The sequence below is a fragment of the Eleutherodactylus coqui genome, chromosome 1 (genome assembly GCF_035609145.1).
Source record: "Eleutherodactylus coqui strain aEleCoq1 chromosome 1, aEleCoq1.hap1, whole genome shotgun sequence".
NCBI lineage: Eukaryota > Metazoa > Chordata > Amphibia > Anura > Eleutherodactylidae > Eleutherodactylus > Eleutherodactylus coqui.
Window position 1 is genome coordinate 414,100,571 of NC_089837.1, and position 20,477 is coordinate 414,121,047.

At 43.0% G+C, this 20,477-nt stretch overlaps 1 protein-coding gene across 2 annotated transcripts in view; it reads left to right on the forward strand.

The window, feature by feature from the left end:
- Positions 1–20,477, forward strand: part of KLF12 (KLF transcription factor 12) — a 165,409-nt gene that overhangs the window by 109,919 nt on the left and 35,013 nt on the right. For both annotated transcript variants that reach the window (XM_066581095.1, XM_066581085.1), the window contains exon 3: positions 17,875–18,415. In XM_066581095.1, coding sequence (XP_066437192.1) covers positions 17,875–18,415 — 541 coding nt within the window. The remainder of the gene's footprint in view (positions 1–17,874; positions 18,416–20,477) is intronic.

Here is a 20,477-nt window from a genome sequence, read left to right on the forward strand (position 1 = left end):
ATAGTACGAATAGCAACAAAACAAATTTAAAAAACAAAAAAAATGAAATAAATTGTATGATCACGAATGCACGAAGTCTGATCGGTAAAGTGGGTGAGCTTGAAGCAAGAATGACTGATGAAAGTTATGATATAGTCGGAATTACGGAAACATGGCTTGATGATAAGTGCGATTGGGCGGTGAATTTGCAGGGGTACAATCTCTTCAGAAGAGACCGAAGGAACCAGAAAGGGGGAGGGGTATGTCTGTACGTCAAATCTAACTTGAAGCCGAGGCTACGGGAGGATATAGGGGAAGGAGACGAACAGGTGGAATCTCTGTGGGTAGAAATACAGGGAGGAAAAAATAACAAAATCCTGATAGGGGTCTTCTATAGACCACCAAAAGCAACAGAAGAAACTGAAGACTTACTACTAAGGCAGATAGAAGAGGTGTCAAAACGAAACGAAGTAATTATCATGGGGGACTTTAATTACCCAGATATAACATGGGAGAACGAAACCTGCAAATCTCACAGGGGTGATAAGTTCTTGAGAGTAATTAAAGACAATTACCTGAACCAACTTGTGCAGGAACCAACAAGAGGGAGGGCCATTCTGGACCTAGTACTAACCAACAAACCGGAACGTATAAAGGGGGTGCAGGTTGAGGGGCACTTGGGGAACAGTGACCACAATATAATCAACTTCCAGCTGTCAATCAATAGGAAGCCTTATCAGGGAGTGACAAAGAAACTAAACTTTAGTAAAGCAAAATTTGATGAGCTTAGAACTACTATCGGTAACATTAATTGGGACAACATCCTCAAAAATATCAGCACGGAGGAAAAATGGGAAAAGTTCAAAAGGATCCTAATCGCCTCATGTGAGCAGTTCATTCCCTTTAAAAATAAAAGAAACTCAACTAAAAGGAAACCAATGTGGCTCGACAAGACGGTACGAGGGGCAATAAACGAAAAGAAGAAAGCGTTCAAACTACTAAAGCAACAAGGCAGCGAAGAAGCGCTAAAATCATACAGGGAAAAAAACAAAATATGCAAAGATACGATCAAAACTGCCAAGGAGGAAGCAGAAAGACGGATCGCAAAAGAGAGCAGAAACAACCCGAAGCTATTTTTCAACTACATAAACAGCAAAAGGATTTGCAGGGAGAGCGCTGGCCCTTTAAAAAACAATGCAGGAGAAATCATTGATGATGACGAAGGGAAAGCAAATCTACTAAACAGTTTCTTCTCAAGTGTGTTCACCAAAGAAAAGGAAATGCCATACGAGATGCAGGGGAATAAAACGAACCCCTCACAAAATATCTCATACCTAACGCAGGAGGAGGTGCGGAAGCGTCTAAAGAAAACTAAAATTGATAAATCACCGGGCCCAGATGGATTACACCCAAGGATACTAAAGGAACTAAGTGACGAGATAGCTAGGCCGCTATACCTAATATTTCTAGACACTATTAAGACCGGAGTAGTACCATTGGACTGGCGCATTGCCAACGTGGTCCCAATTTACAAAAAAGGGAGCAAAAGTGAGCCTGGTAACTACAGGCCAGTAAGTCTCACTTCAGTAACGGGAAAAATTTTCGAGGGGATTCTGAGAGATGCAATCGATGAGTACCTCAAGGAGATTAAGGGAATAACTCCTCACCAACATGGATTCATGAAGGGTCGCTCATGTCAGACAAATCTGATCAGTTTCTACGATGAAGTAAGCTCTAAGCTGGACCAGGGAGAATCTATTGATCTTGTATATCTGGACTTCTCTAAAGCCTTTGACACCGTGCCTCATAATAGGCTAATATACAAAATGAGGCAGCTCGGATTGGGCGAAAACGTGTGTAAGTGGGTAAAAAATTGGCTCAACGATAGAAAGCAGAGGGTGGTAATAAATGGTTCGTACTCTGATTGGACCACAGTCGCTAGCGGGGTGCCACAGGGTTCAGTAATAGGCCCCATTCTGTTCAATATATTTATCAATGACCTGATAGAGGGGCTGCACAGCAAAATATCAATATTTGCAGATGACACAAAATTATACAATATAATTAATGCAACGGAGGACAATGTGTGGCTACAAACGGACCTGGACAAGCTGGGGGCTTGGGCAGAAAAATGGCAAATGAAGTTCAATGTTGAAAAATGTAAGACTATGCACATGGGCAGGAGGAACGGATGTCACCAATATTCACTTAATGGGGTACCACTAGGGAAAAGTGATATGGAAAAGGATCTGGGGGTACTAGTGGATAATAGACTAAACTGGAGTAACCAATGCAAGTCAGCCGCTGCAAAGGCAAATAAAGTCTTGGGGTGCATTAAAAGAGGTATAGGGGCGAAGGACGAGAACATTATCCTTCCATTATATAAGGCACTTGTCAGGCCTCACATGGAGTACTGCGTACAATTCTGGACACCGGTGCTCAGGAAAGATGTCACAGTGCTTGAGGGGGTTCAAAGAAGAGCGACTAAACTAATACATGGAATGACGGGACTGGAATACCCAGAGAGGCTGTCCAAATTGGGACTATTTACTCTAGAAAAAAGAAGGTTAAGAGGCGACCAAATAACCATGTATAAGTACATGAGGGGACAACACATGGATCTCTCCCACGATCTGTTTACACCCAGGACCACGACGGTAACAAGAGGACATCCGCTACGATTAGAGGAAAGTAGGTTTCATCACCAACACAGAAAGGGGTTCTTTACTGTAAGAGCAGTTAGACTGTGGAACTCTCTACCGGAGGAAGTGGTGATGGCAAAATCCATAGAGGAGTTTAAAAGGGGACTTGATGTCTTTCTGGAGAAGGATATTACAGGATATAAATTTTAGTTTAAGTGTCAATCCTGGTATATAGGCAGGTAGGAACTATTAGGGGTTGATCCAGGGAACAGTCTGATTGCCATTAGGGAGTCGGGAAGGAATTTTTTCCCCAAAAGAGCCAATTGACTTCTGGCCTTGGGGTTTTTTGCCTTCCTCTGGATCAACACAGTAGGATAGACAGGCTGGACTAGATGGACAATGTCTTCATTCGGCCTTACATACTATGTTACTATGTTACTATGTTACTATGGAAAACCCCCACAAATGACCCTATTTTGAAAACTAGACCCCTTAAGGAATTTATCTAGGGGTGTACTGCATATTTTGACCCCACAGTTTTTGAATGAATTCAAGCCAAGCAAAAGGAAAAAATTGTGATTTTTGTTTTTTTGGCAATTCTGTCATTTTAAAAACTTGCACCCCAAAATGGACACCCCTGTTTGTCCCGTGTTCAGAAACATACCCATTGTGGCCCTAATCTTATGTCTGGATGCATAACGGGGCCCAAAATGAAAGGAGTAGTCAGTGGCTTTCAGAACATAAATTTTCCTTGAAGGCGTTTTAGGCCCCATAGCACATTTGTAGAGTTCTTGAGTGCCCAAAACCATATAGAACCCCCACAAATGACCCCATTTTGAAAACTAGACCCCTTAAGGAATTTATGTAGGGGTGTACTGTGTATTTTGACCCTACAATTTTTGAATAGATCTAAGCAAAGCAGTAGGAAAAAATTACGATTTTCATTTTTTGGGCTATTGCGTCAATTTAAAAGCAGGTTTTTTTGTACAGCACACATATAAATGAAGACTTTCACCCCAAAATGGATACCCCTGTTTGTCCCGTGTTCAGAAACATACCCATTGTGGCCCTAATAGACTTATAGGACACATGGCTAGGCCTACAATGAAAGGAATACCCGTTGGATTTCAGGGTACAACTGAATAAATTTCGGGCCCCATTGCCCACTTAAAGAGCCATTGAGCTGCCAAAACTATAAGGAACCCCCTCAAATGACCCCATTTTGAAAACTAGACCCCTTACCAAATTCATCTAGGGGTGTACTGCGTATTTTGACCCCACAGTATTTGAATGAATCTAAGCAAAGCAGAAGGAAAAAGTTACGATTTTCAATTTTTTTGGCAATTTTTTAAATTTAAAAACAGTTTTTTTGTACAGTGTACATAGGAATGAAGACGTTCACCCCAAAATGGATACCCCCGTTTGTCCAGTGTTCAAAAACATTCCCGTTGTGGCCCTCATCTACTTACAGGACCCATGGCAAGGCCTATAAAGGAGGGAACACCCGTTGGATTTCAGGGCACAACTGAATAAATTCCAGGTCCCATTGCTTATTTGTACGGAATAAAAATTGACTCCCTAAATTTTCCCCCATCCTCCCCCACACACTTCACGCCCTTTTCGGCATTCGCAAATCTTAGATAAAAGTAATAATGTGAACTGTGTGGTATTTCCGAAGACAGGGGTAATTACGGAGGCTGGTTGGAATGGGCCCATGGGGCAATAAAACCGTGTATCCCCCCTCCTCTCATGTTTTTTGGGGGTCATTTCTTGACCTCAGTGGCGGGTATGGGGTGTAAAAAGTGGCGTTCCGTGAGTCTCCGTAAGCTTGATGAGGTGCGGCGGTCTCACATAGAAGGCACTCAACAAGCTGCTCCTGGAACTGCATGAAGGCGAGCGTTCCCAGGGCTTCTTGTAAATTACGTATTACAGGTAGCGGTCTGAATAACGCCATGCTCACGCAGCCGGAGGCGGAATCCGCTTGCGGAGGCCCGCAGCGGATCTCCTCTGTGAGCCCGGCTGTGACCCTGCGTACGGCCGCGTAATGTACTGCGCATAACTGCGTACTTATACAGGCAGTCATGCGCAGTACACCTTTTTTGTTTGCATTTCCCGCACCGTCGCCTAGCGATGACACAGGTACCCGCAGCCCGTATACAACGTAGTTGCGTATGGGCAGCGGGTATATCCACGACCATGGAGCACAATAAGCTCTGTTGCGGATATCCGCGGTAAAATAGAACCTGCTGCGTTCTCTTTTCTGCGAGTGGATTACACAATTCCAACCCGCTAATGTGGGCGGAATTGTGTAATCCAATGCGATTGATTACCGTGGATCAGAAGCATGCGGAATCCGCAATTCCTATCCGGTCATGTGAGACCGACCTATGTTAGAGCGCTACTTTTTTATTACGTGACCGGCGACCGCTCAACGAGGCCACCCGTCACTGCTCCAGGCTCTCGGCGACCGTTGGTCGCTGGGAGCAAGGAGATTTTAAATTTCCTGGGCTCCCCAACTCCTGCGCATGTGTCCGGCTTTCTTGCCGGCAATCGCATATGCAGAATTCGGGAAGGTTCACGAAGGAGGATTGCGTCTGGGTGCAAATACGCAGGCCTCTGATAAAGTTTCATCTCCTCTCACCGATCGCATCAGTCAGGGGAGATGACACTTCAAAAATTTTTTTTTACTTTTACGTGATCGCCATTATTGGATAACGGCGAACACGTGACCAGGAACCGCTCACCGCGGCCCTCCGTGAAATCTCCAGGCTCTTGGCTACGTTTTGTAGCCAGGAGCAGGGAGAATTTAAATTATCCTGGCAATCCACAGCCTTTGCGCATGCGGCCGCCATTTTGGCGATGGGCACGTGTGCAGAAGCTGGGGTAAGGTCCGTGGATAAATCCGGGGGCCTTATGTACGTACTTTCATCCTCCCTCGCTTTTTTAACTTTTTTTAAACTTTTTTTTTTTTTTTTTTTACTTCCCTTTTTTTTTACTTTATATGATCACTGCTATCCATTGGATAACAGTGATCACATGCTGGGTGACATCCCTCTGCTCCAGGCTACACATGGCAGCCAGGAGCAGAGGGATTTTGAATTTCCCGGGGCTCGAGCCCCTCTGTGCATGCACCCGATGTCAATCATCGTGCGCGCATGCGCAGAGGGAGACTTCGGGCCCCGGAACACTGGGGACATCGGCGGACCTGAGGTGAGTATTTTCACCTCCCCTCATGGATCCGATCCATGAGGGGAGGTGATGCTTTACTTTTTTAAAAACTTTTTTGCACTTTTGCACGATCGCCGTTATCCATTGGATAACGGCGATCGCGGTACCGGGGACTGCTGACATCTCCTGCCTCCCGGCTACCTACAGGAGCCGGGAGCCAGGAGATTTTAAATCTCCCGCGCCGCCGGGCCTTCTGCGCATGCGGCTGACGTAATGCCGCCTGGCGCGCATGCGCAGAAGACTGGCTTTGGGGCCCGGAGCAGCGGGAGAGCGGCGAGCAGTGCGGCGGACGGGGGTGAGTAATTTCAGCTGCCCCGATGGATCCGATCCATCAGGGCAGCTGAATATGTAACTTTTTTTGCACTTTTATTTACTTTTTTGCGATTGGCGCTATCCATTGGATAGCGCCGATCGCTTTGCTGGGGGGGGGGGGGGTCCGTGCAGCCCGGGATGACAGCTCCATGCTGTCGGCTACCTGCGGGCACCGACAGCATGGAGCTGTCACGTCCAGAGCCCCGAGGGGCTTTATTCTCTGCAAGACACATGTTTTTATGTCCTCAGAGAATAAAGCCCACTTTGGGAGGACGTAAAAACACTATGGGCTGGTCGTTAAGCGGTTAAAATACATGTTGAACTCCATCTTTTACCATAAACATATAACGTGTATTTTATTCATCTAAATCCCTGCTTGTTCTGAGATGAGTGATCCAATGGGCAGTCCTATCAGCGATTGGACTCTCATTGAATCCATTCACTGCATATCACGCGGCCGTGCAACGCACACCGAATACAGTGTGAGAACATGGTCATGGACATGAGCCCTTAAGCTGAGGGCTGGTGTAACAGAAACCCCTCTTCCTGTTGTTCTATCTGCTCTGGTAAGAAAAGCTGACTGCATACAGATATTAAATGGGAAAGTCTTGCCTGAAAATCACATCAGAATAGTGTATGCTGAGAGTCTTTTCTTGCGATTCATTTGTCCATGTAAAAAACCCAAAACCTGACATTTGTCTTGCTACATTGATTTAAGTATCCAGCAGTGTTGTACGCATCGCAGCCCTTTCGCTCCTCCGGCAGAGACTGTGCAGGGCTGCGATTGGCACTGTGCATGCTTGGGAATATGACGTCGCGGACATGCACAATGGTTTTCCCTCTATCGAACCAATGCCCCTTTGCAATGTATTGTGAATGGGCCCTTAAAGAAAAACCCTAGTGTGCCGGAGGCTAAATAAAAGTTTAAAAACTCAAATGCATCTGGTCTGCACCTCAGCCACAACATGTGGTCTGTTCCGGGTTCATATGTTAGAAGTTGAGACTTTGTTTATTCTTAGTTGTTTTTTTTCCAAGTTGACTAATTTGTTTCACAATTTGACTAATCTGTAAAGACCATATTCTGAGCTGCGAATTTACACTAGAGTGAACTATTTTACTGTAGAATAAGACAAAACTGCTTCTTACATCAATATTAATAGTTTTCAATCACATTTTACGTGTACAAATCATAGCTAGAACTGCGATGGAGGCAAAATTGCTTTTGCAGGATGTGATGGAAATGTTTTTTTTTGGTCACTTACATATAACATTATGATCTAAGTTTTTAGCAAAAACCTCTACATATAAACACACCTCAAAAGTTAATTTCTGATACCCAGAGGGTCTGGGCGTGGCAGCTATAACAAAGTCCAAAAAATGTGTTTAGATTACAAACTGTTTGAAACTGACAGGAAGCAAGCCTGAGTCGGTGACCATTACGACCTTCAAAGACACCTTGGGCATGTTTCACTCTCCTTTATTTGTGCAGTCACACTTCTAGACATGGCACCTCTCCTATTTAAAGCAACCCTCTGGGCCTGGACAAACTACGTACAACTTCTGGCTACCTGATGTGCACTGCATCGCTTGTATTACTAGTCTAAAGGCCCTATTACACAGGCAGATAAATGCTTCAGATTCCTGCGATCCAACGAGAATGGGAACGCTTGTTGTTCAGTCTAAATGCATACAACGAATGATAAAAATAAGCTTACATTGAATATGAGCAAACTAAAGTAATGGCCGTTCTTTATTTTGTGCATCTTTGTATTCCTGAATGTCTCATACTGTTGAAAGCTTACCTTATCCCATTTCTAAGTAGCATTTCATGGGTTTTAGAAATAGCTGGAAATCATGGCAGTTCTGCACAGAACAAGCCAGAGGACATTTACTTGTGTGAATTTAGCTGATATTGTGTAGATGCGTTTTAACTAGAGTTGAGCGAAGATACTCTTCCGAGCTTGATGCTCGTTCGAGTATTAGCATACTCTATGGTGCTCGCTACTCAAGCGAGCATCACGCCGTGCTCGACCCCGCCACAGTTTTGGCCCTTCCCCGCTGCGACATGTTAGTTTTGACCCCTCCCTGCTGCCCACGTTAACGTTAGTTTGTGGCTGGATTGGGGGAGGGGAGAGAGGGAGAGCGCTCGGCAACCAGCGGGTCCCATACAAAAATGCTCGAGTCTCCCATTGAAGTAAATGGGGTTCGTTACTCGAATAGAGCTCTCGAATTTTATAAGAAGCTCGAATAACGAGGACCTGAGCATTTGGGTACTGGCTCATCTCTAGTTTTAACACTTCCAGCTATAAACGTGAATAGATGTGAGTAATCCACTTTTTGGGTGGTGACAAGATACAATAATACCTCCTGAATGACCCTACTGCTTGGTGACATAGCTACTGTAATGATGAGGTGGGCCTCTTTTTCCATACACATTAATGAGGGCTCCAAAAACAGTCAAGCATGCTTCTTGTTCATATGGCATAATTTGCCACAAAGGTCTATGCTGGGCTTTAATAAACCTAACTAAATAAAAATAAATAAATTTTTTAATATAATATTTTACAGCAGACTAGGAGTCTGACATTGGACCACAAAAAATTACATGATCACGAAAAACATTGGACTGTCGTTGTTGCCCATAGTGACCAATCAGAGCACACCTTTTGATTTCTTGAACTCTTGTGGGTAAAATGAAAGCTGCACTGTGATCGGTTGCTATGAGCAACAAAGACAGATTCTCTTATGTTCAATAAATTATTTATTGCTTTTACAATCCGTTAACATCGTATACAGTTTAAATCTTTAACCACATTAATGACCGGTTTCGATGGCAACACATTGCTAACAAAATAATTTTTGCAGAATAATAATATAGCCCCGATGCTCAGACTAAGTATCTAGATATGCAATACAACATAACACATCTCTGCCATGTTAAACTACACACAAAGACCACATACATGGGGAGACACGAGTGGAGTGGGGGGGGGGTGGAGTAAATCCAGGTATGCCCCTCTGAGTATCCATCGCTGTGGTACTTAATTCCACTACTCCACAGGTGCCATCCTGTAGCCATCTGCTGAAGGGAGGGGTATTCTGGATATCTGTCCACACTGCCTCCACGTACAGTAGAAACTCTCGACACTTGCCTCGGAGTCCTCTAATCTGAGCCCTTCTAGGTGTTTAAGTACCCACTCCTGGGTACTTCTAAAGCCTGCTTCCAAAATCTAGGAATCGCCTGTCTCGTGGCCATGAGCAAGAATCTCCATAAACCCGTTTTGAGTAAAAGGGCGATGCCAGGAGTTCCGGTGTCAGAACCACCGATTCTCTGCTCACCCTCCTGAATAGACGAGTCCCCTCCCCCCATAAGGATGCCACCATGGGACATTCCCACCATATATGAAGCATGGAGCCCACTTCACCCTGGCACCACCAGCAGACGTCTGGGGTTGAAGGGAAAAGTCTATGCAGCCTCTCCGGGGTCATGTTCCACTGTGAGATGATTTTGAGATTTTGCTCCTGAAGCTTGCTAGAAATAGAGATTTTGTGTGTTCGCTAAAAAGCCCTGCCCCAGAGCTCACCGGCAGAAGACCTACCCAGAGCCTCTTCTCATGCCCCCCTCTATCTCGGAAGGTGACTATCCAGGTGCTCCTCTTCTAATTGGTTATAGATCAACGAGACCGTACGTCTAGGTGTCTTGAAAGCACCACACAGCCTCTCGAAAGGGGTGCGCCCCATGTCCCAGCCCTGTTTAGGTTTTATTTTTCCTACATAGCTGCGTATCTGAAGATACTGCATCCAAGAGCCCGGGGGCAAGTCTACCTGATCCACATAAGTCAGTCAAAGGTCGCAAACCCTCTGCACCCACCAGCTCTCCCACCCTGGCTTCCAGGCAAAAACCCCAAACCATGTAGACCTAATGTAAATGGTAGCTGTGGGTTCCCAACTAAAGGAGTGAGAAGTCCCAGGACCACCATTCCACATCCCCCCCCCCCCCCATCCAAGCCCTAAGCAGAGTGACCATCATAACCGAGGCTCCTATCCTATCCTTTTCCAGTTGACCCTCCCTGGTATTCAAAAAGCCCCACGTATCTCAAATGGGTTGCTTTCCCGTTCTATTGACACCCATAGTTTGTCAGACCCCTGGTGGAACAAGTCCCATATGCATGTTCCCACTGCAGCCTCATGGTATAATTGGAGGTCAGGGAGGCCCACCCGACCTTTTGTCTTTTTGTTTGGTCAGGCTCTTATAGCTAAGCCTCTTGTATTCCCCTTTCCATATAAATTTGAGTACTAGACCCTGCAATCTATCAAAAATAAAAACCTTGGTGGGCAACACGATGCAGTCTGGAAAACATAGAGCAGTCTGGGAAGTACATCCATCTTGATGAGTCATCCTTCCAAACCACGACATAGGAACTCCCGCCCAACCCTCTAGATCTCCAGTTTCTCTTCTAGACCGGTTTTTTTTCTTCCGTGGACTTCGGCATGATGGCAAGTGGTGCTGTGGTCCTGAGTAATGAGGGCTACTCTATATGTCAGATGGCTAACTGAATGAATTGTAACCCATCATCACTTGCGCAGCTGCTGTGGAACGTGGCAGAAACAATGAGCCCTGAAAGTAAGCGGATGTCCCAAGAAGTGCTCAGCATCACAAAGCCCAGTATCTGCTGCATTTGACCCCGCACAACAGAAGATTTTCAAGTTCCGACCTAAGAACAATGTGGGATCAGGTGTCTGGAGTGAATGTGAGTAGATGCCTGAATTTCGGTGGTCTGGTCACGTCCTCTGAAAAAACCTCTCTATGCAGAAAAAAAAAGCTGCCATCTTAAATGAGCGAAAGACCATGTTACTTGGACCGAATAACAGTGAAAAAGGGTAACGTTCTCTCACGAAAACAGGTTTAACCTGCATGGATCAGAGGGGAATCTGACTGTTTGGCGCCAAAAAAAGTTCATTCAGATTGTGTCCTCTACTGTTAGGGCTCATGTCCACAGGAATATGCGTATAACGCTGCTGGTCTTCCCGCAACATTCTACAGATTTTGTAAACCTTGGCTCTGCCAGCAGAGAGTCTGCAGAGATCGCATATGGCTGCAGGTGCACTGCGCATAGCTGTGTTTCATCCACATACTGACATGCGCAGTGTGACCTTTTTTTTTTTTTTTTTTTTTTTTTTTTAATTCTCTGCTGTGTTTCAAAGCAGGGATGCTTATGAAAACACTACCTGTACACAATGTATTGTGTATGGACCCCGTTTCATCTGCAGCCTATACCATGTCATTGAGCCAAATTGGCCTTTTATTGTTTAGTTAGTATCTGTATATACAGTAGTATTACAGAAAACATGTTTCCTAATACAGTATTTTCCTAAATTGAAAAATTACCTAAGAGAAAACTCTATTAATGATCTACACTGTTCTGGAAACCGCCCAGATCTTAACCCTATAGGAAATTGTTGGAACAAGTCGGGTACCACTGTAATGTGGAAGAAACCAACCATATTTAGGGAACTTCTGGAGCCATTAATTAATGACAGATTGATTGAAGAGTACAGCCATAATTTTGTTTTCTCACTGACCCGTCAATGCAATGCTTTCATAAAGGCTAGAGGGGTCTACTAAATACGAAGAACCAGAACCAGCTACTGTATCACTGTGTACCCTTTACATAACCTGTAACCTCTAACAAAGGCTTTTATATTAAAATTATTGCAGAATATGCAATTTTGTAAGCATTTTGCCTTAGGCTGATGGCAGCTAGATGCAGAGGCTGTTGTATGTAATTTCAGAAAATTCTTTGTATATTGTTAGCAGAATATTAAAAACACGAACATTTGTGGGTAGATTTATTACAAATGAGCCTCGTATGGTGCAGTGTGTTAAGGCAGCAGAAATGCAGTCCTAAGATTTCACTCATGACCTGAAGATTGTGGGTTCAGTCCATGTGTGGATCAGGTAGCCGACTCTGCCTTCCATCTTTCCGAGGGCCGTAAAAGGAGTACCCAGCTTGCTGGGGGTAAAGATGACTGGGGAAGGCAATGGCAAACCACCCTGCAAAAACAGTCAGGCGAGAAAACGTCACAATGTCACTTCACCCAAGAAGGAGGTCATGACTTGGTGCTTGCACTAGGGGACTTTACCTTTAGCTTATTACATTATAGCCACTTTTATAGCCCTTCAGCTACTTTTATTTTTAACTTGTGTATGAAAAAATACCGAAACAATATTTTTACAGTGGTCCAGTGTATATTGCATGATTGCTCCTATTAGCAAGTGTCACAATTTTTTCTTTTTGTGCTATTTAAGCTAATAAAGGTAATATGCCCCATACGGTTCTAGCCTTACATAGAGCAGCACAGTATTGTTACAGGTTCTTTTTAACATGCATCCTGCTCTAAACTTTCTCCTGGGGTCTTTTTGCAACTTATTTCTTGCAGATGGAGAAAACTGCAGATTCTGCTCCTTGAAGGGTTGTCCACGTTGTATTTTTTAAGTAAAACTCCATTCTCCGTGCTATAACCTAATTACCCAGCATATTCTCGTCTCTCCCCACTGTCGTGCGGCGCTGCTCGGTACTCCGCTCATTTGTTTGCTTAAAGGTTGCAGTCCCTTGCGGTTTGTGGTCCGTCAAAGGTGCTGCAGTCATTGACAGAGCTTAGCGATCGAGCGATGAAATGCCATTGGTGGCAACACCTGTGATGTCCTGTAAACCGTCTGCTGCAGCCTGTAAATGTGACGTCAGAGGGGAGGCGAGTATAGACTGGTTAGTTATATAATAATATGGGGATTGGGGTTTTACTTAAAAAATACAACTCAGACAATCCCTGTAACTCTTTGTAGCACATATGCATAAATAACCTGATCATTGTGGTTGGAATACAGCAATGCTCAGGAGCGTAGATGGGATTATAGTAAATCACTCACTATTAGCAGCAGCATGTCTGTGTGAGTTTACTTCTCTCTATCCTACCCTTTCCATAGACTCTTATGGGCAGCATGTGACAACACCCCCACTTCCTGTTAGCCCTACTGTTATCCCTCTTACTAGAGATGGGCTTCACAGTGGACAGCGAATTACAAAGAAGGGAGAACCTTAATGGGCAGCACTTTTAGATGGCTTTTTCAGCACAAAAACATAATTTTAGATAGTTATTTGCACTTTGGTTGCCATATTAATACAGGTTATCCCAAGTGACTAGTGATGAGCGAGCATACTCGCTAAGGGCAATTGTTCAAGCGAGCATTGCCCTTAGCGAGTACCTGCCCGATTTTGAGACAAAAGGTTCGGCTGCCGGTGGCGGAGGAGAGCGGGGAGGAACGGAGGGGAGGTCTCACTCTCCCTCTCTTCCCCCCACTCACTCCTGCTCACTGCCGCAACTCACCTGTCACCCGCGTCGGCACCCGAACCTTCTCTGCCGAGCGGGGAGATACTTGCTAAGGACAATGCTCGATCGAGCAATTGTCCTTAGCGAGTATGTTCGCTCATCTCCATGGTGACCGTTTGATAGAAATGAATGACATATGTAACAATATCACTTATTACACTGAAAGCCTGAACATTCAGGTGACATTACTGCAGATTACGGCATCCCCAGTCATAGACACAGGGATGATGAAATGTGGAGCGCTGTTCTGCAGGGTCATCACACTGTAGCCTTTCCCCAAAAATTGTGGTTTTGTAAGCCCAAAGAAGTTATGTGAAAGAACTTCTGGTGACCAACAGATTCCCAGTGTAAAAGCTACACTAATCCAATTTACTGCAAGCATTTTCAGATTGGGACTTTTGGTCATAAATTGTTTAGATTTTACATGAAAATGCACAACTTTAAACCCATATAACATAAGTAACATTTAGTATGTATTTTGTAATTAAATGATCTCTTAGCTCTATACTGTAAGATGACGCTTTGCAGCTTTTTGCAGTCCGGAAATGCATTGTTAGCTTAGTTCTTTTTAGCGTCTGAATATAATATGTTGTAGCTCCATCAAGTGGTGATTTAGAGGCACTACACGTTTGCATGTTTTACTACGCAGATAATACTGAAGATCTAATGTGGGGTGTGTGTGTGTATATAGGGAGAGAGGGAGATGTCTGTCTCTCTTTTTTGTTTAAAGTCAATATCCTATCTTAATTTTTTAAATAAACAATTCCCCATATGAGGACAAAGCAGAAAAGCAAATGTACATATTGACCACTCAACAAATATCCGGATACTGTATATTGTCTGTGCTGTTATATTTTAAGTGTTGTCCTTTTAATAGGAAGTTGACAACTTATTTTTTGGGGGGTTTTTTGTGGGTGCATATTAGAGTATGCCTGCTCATTTACGAGACAAGTCCACAAGACTCTCTAACAAGTTAATTTGTCTGATGTTTTTGTGTTGTTTTTTTTAATGATGGTTCTTTGGAGGATTGTGTTCTCCTTTTTAGATTCTGGCTAAAAAATACATGGTTTAAGAATTAAAGTCTATGGCATGAGCCATACATAGCATTTTTCTGCACCATTTATAATATACAGTATATTCTGTTTTTGGTAAAGCAGTGTGAATGCTATAAAACTAATGGGGTTGAAGAGAAAGTAATGGTAAGCTATATTTTAGGATATACGTTGATAGATACAGGGCTATGAAAATGATTTGCCATCTTCGCAATTTCTTCAGTTTTTGCATATTTGTCGTACTTGACTGTTTTAGATCATAAAGCTGCACTTAATATTAAACAAAGATAACCCAACTAAATATAAAATGCTGTTTTCAAATGATTTCATTTACTGAAGGAAAAATGCTCTTCAGTCCTACCTGCTCCTATGTGAAATATGTCCCCCTTAGCTACAAAGTCAACAATTTACTGTAACCAAATTGATAATTATGGTCAATTTTATTAGCCACACCCAGGCATGATTACTGTCAGACCTACTAGCTCTACACACCATGCACATAGAACTTGTCTGGCAATGAGACGCAGGCTTGAAGGTCTCAAAATAAACCTGATGCCACGTTCTAAAGAGATTCAGATACAGATGCACAATACACATTGAGCACTGCGTATTTTACCGGTCATCAGTACACAGTGCATGGGTAAAAACCAGAATACTTTATATTGTGATTTGCAGTCCATCTACAAGAAGGCTGTACTAGAAACCTTGAGCTTAGTTTGCTGACTTGCAAATTAATTTTGCATTGTACTGATCTACTGTGTTTCCTGAAAATGACACCGTCTTACATAAATTTTTGCCCCAAAAGAGGCACAGTGTCTTATTTTCAGGGGGGAGCTATACTCACGTAGCCCACGGCGTCTGGTTCACTCGCGCTGGTCTCTTTTGCTGCGGCAGGCTGTTGTGTCCTCAGCTTTGACACTCACTTTCTGGTGATGGGGCTTTGAATACCCAGTCTCCAGCAAGTGAGTGCTGTGATTGGGTCATGAGAGCTGTTGCTCAGCCAATCAGAGCCAGTGCTCGATGAAGCAGTCACAGCTATTCCGTGATGTCATTCACTGAATGGCTGTGAAGCGCCGGCTGTGATTGGCTGAGCAATGGCGCTTACTTATTTTTTAAATTCATAATATGAAAAATGATTTTTTTTTTTTTAGATCATGCAGCGCAAATATAATGTATCCAGCAAAATAGGGTTTTAGGGATAGAAGTGACATCAGCTGCAACATTTCAAGACTACTTATTTACCTACCCTGCATATGGCAAATCTGTACACTATGCCCTGCTGTTAAGCATTTTGTCTTGAAATGTAGACCTGCGAAAGCTCCAGTAGGATGGCCATGCACAATAGATATAGATTGGCCAAATCTGCTGGTTTTGGTAATATTTACCAATTATCTAATGTGTATGGGGGCCTTCCAACTCTCTCCTGATGGCATATGTCGAGGGAGATAAGGATCAGGCAGTTGTATTTCAACTGCCATATCCTTTTGTTCTCAAGAGACAATCCTTTCTACCCTTGTTACACATGCACGCTTGCGTGGACATAGAGAGCACTAACTATTGACCAAGTGAGTCTTTCAGCCGACTATCATCTCATATCTGGGCAGCCTAAGCCATGCTTTCTGTAATATAAGTGAATGCAAGTAACATTCACATGTAAAAGAAATTATACTTCCAGAGCCTTTCCAAGTCCCTTCATATATTTGTTAGGATCTGTTATAGACCTGTTTCCTGTGAAGCATTAACTTCCAAGGGAAATGATCCCATGTTAAATACAGGGTGATTCAAAAGTCAGGGCCAGAATATCTTCTGAACAAAAAGACATACAAGTAGTAAACTTTGGCGGTGCCTGGGCCATCTTGGTGGCAGCCATCTTGGATGCAGCCTTGGTGACGTCACTAAAAAGGGGGTCATGCATACATGATTTAAGGGGAGGATTTTGTTAGAAATTGATAAATGCAGTCATTTTTTGAATACCTGCAACCATTTTTAAGCTATGGATGATGTATGTTGAGTATTAATAACGTTATATTGATTTATGTGGTATGGAAAACCCCATTAGGTACCAGAAGATACAGTTAACAATCCAGGACAGAACTGACATCAACCTGATGGTTGGTAGGAGACATTCACGTTAGGTGGCCAGTGAGTTGCATGAACTGTCAGGAGGCTGATTTAGTAGTTCAGGGGAACAGGTAGAGTCTATGATAAACCGAGAACTGGTTACCCTAGCAGTGTTGCCGATCCCCGGGTGTCGACAGCTGTGCTAGCTGGTTTCACGAAGAGCCCACAGAAAATCACTAGGAGGCTCGCTCTGGAACATGTTGTGACTCAACCAACTGTCAAAAGGATCTTCAAGACACACAAGTGTAACCAATACAACCTGCAACTGCAAAGAAGTTGTGTGAAGATGACCCTAACAAATACTTCCTGGATGTTCATTGAAAATGTTGTCCACCTCACATAAGCAACCGTTACCGACCATCAGGATGATCTCAATTCTGTCCTGGATTGTTAACTTCTGGTACCTGAAAAGAAATGTGATTTAAGTGTTTTCCATACTACGTAATTCAAACATAACTCTATTAATACACCATATCATCCATAACTCGAAAATCATTGCAGGTGTTGAAAAAAGTGACTGCACCTATCAATTGTTTTATGAAATTATACCCTTAAATCATGTATCCCATGACCCCATTTCCACTGAATTTTCTTGGGCTGAACTCAAAATAGCTGCCACCAAGATGGTAGTCAGGCACCACCATAGTGCCAAAATGTTTCCCCCATGCATGTAAGTGTTCTACAAAGTTCCCTACTTGTATGTCTTTTTGTTCAGGAGATATTTTGGATGGTCTTAACTGTTGACTCTCCCTGTAACTGAATTCAGGTCAGCACTGTTAATAAATGCACTAAATCCATTTGCTGGTATTGTTGGGTTTATGTTTTTAGGATCTTCATTATGTCTTATTATTTAATTAGTTGATTTTCCATATAACTGTCATATTAAATTGCACATAATACAATACTTCAAGTTTTATAGTTTTGCTAAAAGGCCATCTAGAGAACGGTTTTATAACTTTAATTACATGCAGTATAAATCACCGCTAATAAGATTATTAGGACAACTTTTTTTTTATTCTGAAGACCAGAACTACTAGATATAATATGAGAATATAAACCAATGTACAGTCTGCAGTTATGGCTTTACAATGTTTTATTGAAACACTGACTAGATTTTGATATTAATCTTTTTTTTTTATTTTTTTAATCAGTCTCCAAAAGTTCACAGCTACCAGGACATGGAAGCTGTCCCCCTCCTCCTCAACAATGTGAAGGCAGAACCTCCAGAGGACTTGTTGGCAACTGACCATTTTCAAACACAAACAGAACCAGTGGACTTGTCAATAAACAAAGCTCGATCCTCTCCGAGAGGAGTGTCGTCTTCTCCGCTTTCCATTACCACTTCAGTAGCCTCACCTTCTTCTAATTCTTCATCTTCATCCAGCCGTCCAGCTTCTTCACCAACAGTGATAACCTCTGTACCATCCACAGCATCTGTGCCAACAGTATTGACTCCAGGGCCTCTTGTGGCTTCAGCATCTGGAGTTGGTGGACAGCAGTTTTTGCACATTATTCACCCCGTCCCACCTTCTGGTCCCATGAACTTACAGTCTAACAAACTGAGTCATGTTCACAGAATACCAGTTGTTGTACAGTCCGTTCCTGTTGTTTATACGGCTGTGAGGTCACCAGGGAGTATGAATTCGACCATTGTGGTACCTCTGTTGGAGGATGGAAGAAGCCATCTTAAAGGTAAATACTATATTAAAACCTTTTTGGGTGAGACAAGCCATCTGGTCACCCAAAGCAGAAATTGTAAATGTTGACTGTTGCCCTGTATCCATTTTTACACACTTAGTTGTTTCCATAAGTAATTAAAGTTGAAAAAAACCAATGCCCCTCCCCCTCATTGCTAAGAGCGTTTGATCATTAAACATACAGTGACTAGAATGTATCTCTGTAATGGTAAATGAACTTGGCTTTGAGATAGTAGGATTGTGTAGTACTACTCTATAGTAGGAGCTCTTTCCCCAAGAATGGGGAAAATACAGCATTCTGTTTTTTTGGGTGATTCTGTTAAAGAATTTCTGATTATTTCCTATTATAGATTATTGTGTATCTGCAGAATAGCTCATAGCTAGCTGATCGTTGTGACCTCTGGGATCCCCACCGAATGCCAGATTGGGAATTCTGTGTCCTTTGAGACTGGCGAAATGAATGGAGCGATAGTGCACATGCTCAGCCATGGCTTCATTCATTTCAATGAGAGCACCAGAGATTGCCAAGCAGTTGAACCCAGCAATTTGCAGTGACCCATTGAGATGAATGGAGCAGTGGCTGAGCATGTGTTCTGCCCCTTATTCATTTTGTCTGTCTCACAGGGGACACAGGACCCATTTTGGTGATTAGCTGGGAACCCAACAGTTGGTCCCCCACTAATCCGCGAGCTATTTCCTATCCTGTGGATGGGCATTAACTTAAAGTAACCTTCCTGAGCTAGGCAAAAATGGCTGCACTACTTCTCTGACTACCTGGTGCGCACAGTGTCTTAGTATATATTATTAGTCTAAGACACTACACCTGCTTTGATTGTGCAGTGTTGCCCATATGAGCTGTGCTGACCAGTCATTGTGTAGTGTCTTAGTACACTGATGCATACTGTTCATTAGTATGCATCAGACAGTCAGAGAAGCATTGTGGCCATCTTTGTTTTTCCAGGACCGGAGGGTTGCTTTAAAGTAACTGAAATACTCTAATAAGTAATCTTACTCATAGTTGTATCTCCACAGATGTTGTCCCATCACCTCTAAGGAGATACAATTGGTATGAGTCCGTAAATCTGTTTCTCTTGACTGCACAAAATGTACTCTCTCAGCCATACGTGAATTTCAAGCAGTAATAGAAGTATTTATGTGGTATTAATGACTTTGAATATTTTTATTAAGGTAACATGAAATCAGTCTTTCAAACACAAGGACATCGTAATGATCCCATTTTCTTGCCTGTAATGCGGTATATAGATGATGTGTAAAACAGACTTATAATGTGGGTATTTTGCTTTATTTCACTTCTGCGAGGTTACTGAAAACATGATTGGAGTACAGAACCCCAAGGCTATGTTTGTTGTACAATGGCTTTTATGTTTGCTCCTCCAGTGGTACAGTGCACACCGCTGGGCCTGATGTGTTCCATAAATTGCTTCAAATGCAATTCTTTATGTTGGTTTGAAAGCTGTTATTTTATTGACAGCAACACTTATAGCATCATCATTTTTAGTCCTATTTTGATAACTATTTATGACATCTAAGCAGTTTTTCTAATGTTTTGCTAAACTACTTAATTTTCTGAAGTTTAAATCAGAAATTCACTAGCACATTACTATGGAACATTGATTTACATTAACAGGCAACAGAATAGGGGAAGACTGTAAATTGGGATGTGACAGAGTAGGGACTCGTGGTATGAAGCCTTGCAGGAGAATGTGCTTTGTGCTCTGAACAATTCATTGAGAAGAAGGAAAAAAAGCTACATTGGTTCCATTTACTGAACTGCTGATTGCATCTAAAGAGGATGAAGCTCTGCCTTTCTATACTTACTGTACACCAATCTGGCTGTAGAAAGCAAACAGCAGCCCTGGGGCGCTTGTTCTCCTTGTACTATTCTTAGGCTTCCCTTGATGAACTAGAAGACATTGCACAACTGCTGGGCTCACAAAGAGGTTTCAGCACCATCTGAGAATAACTACAAGCATTGAGCAGTTTAACCATAACCACAATTACAGTGTTGACTTGCTTCCAGAGCTACTATAGAGAAC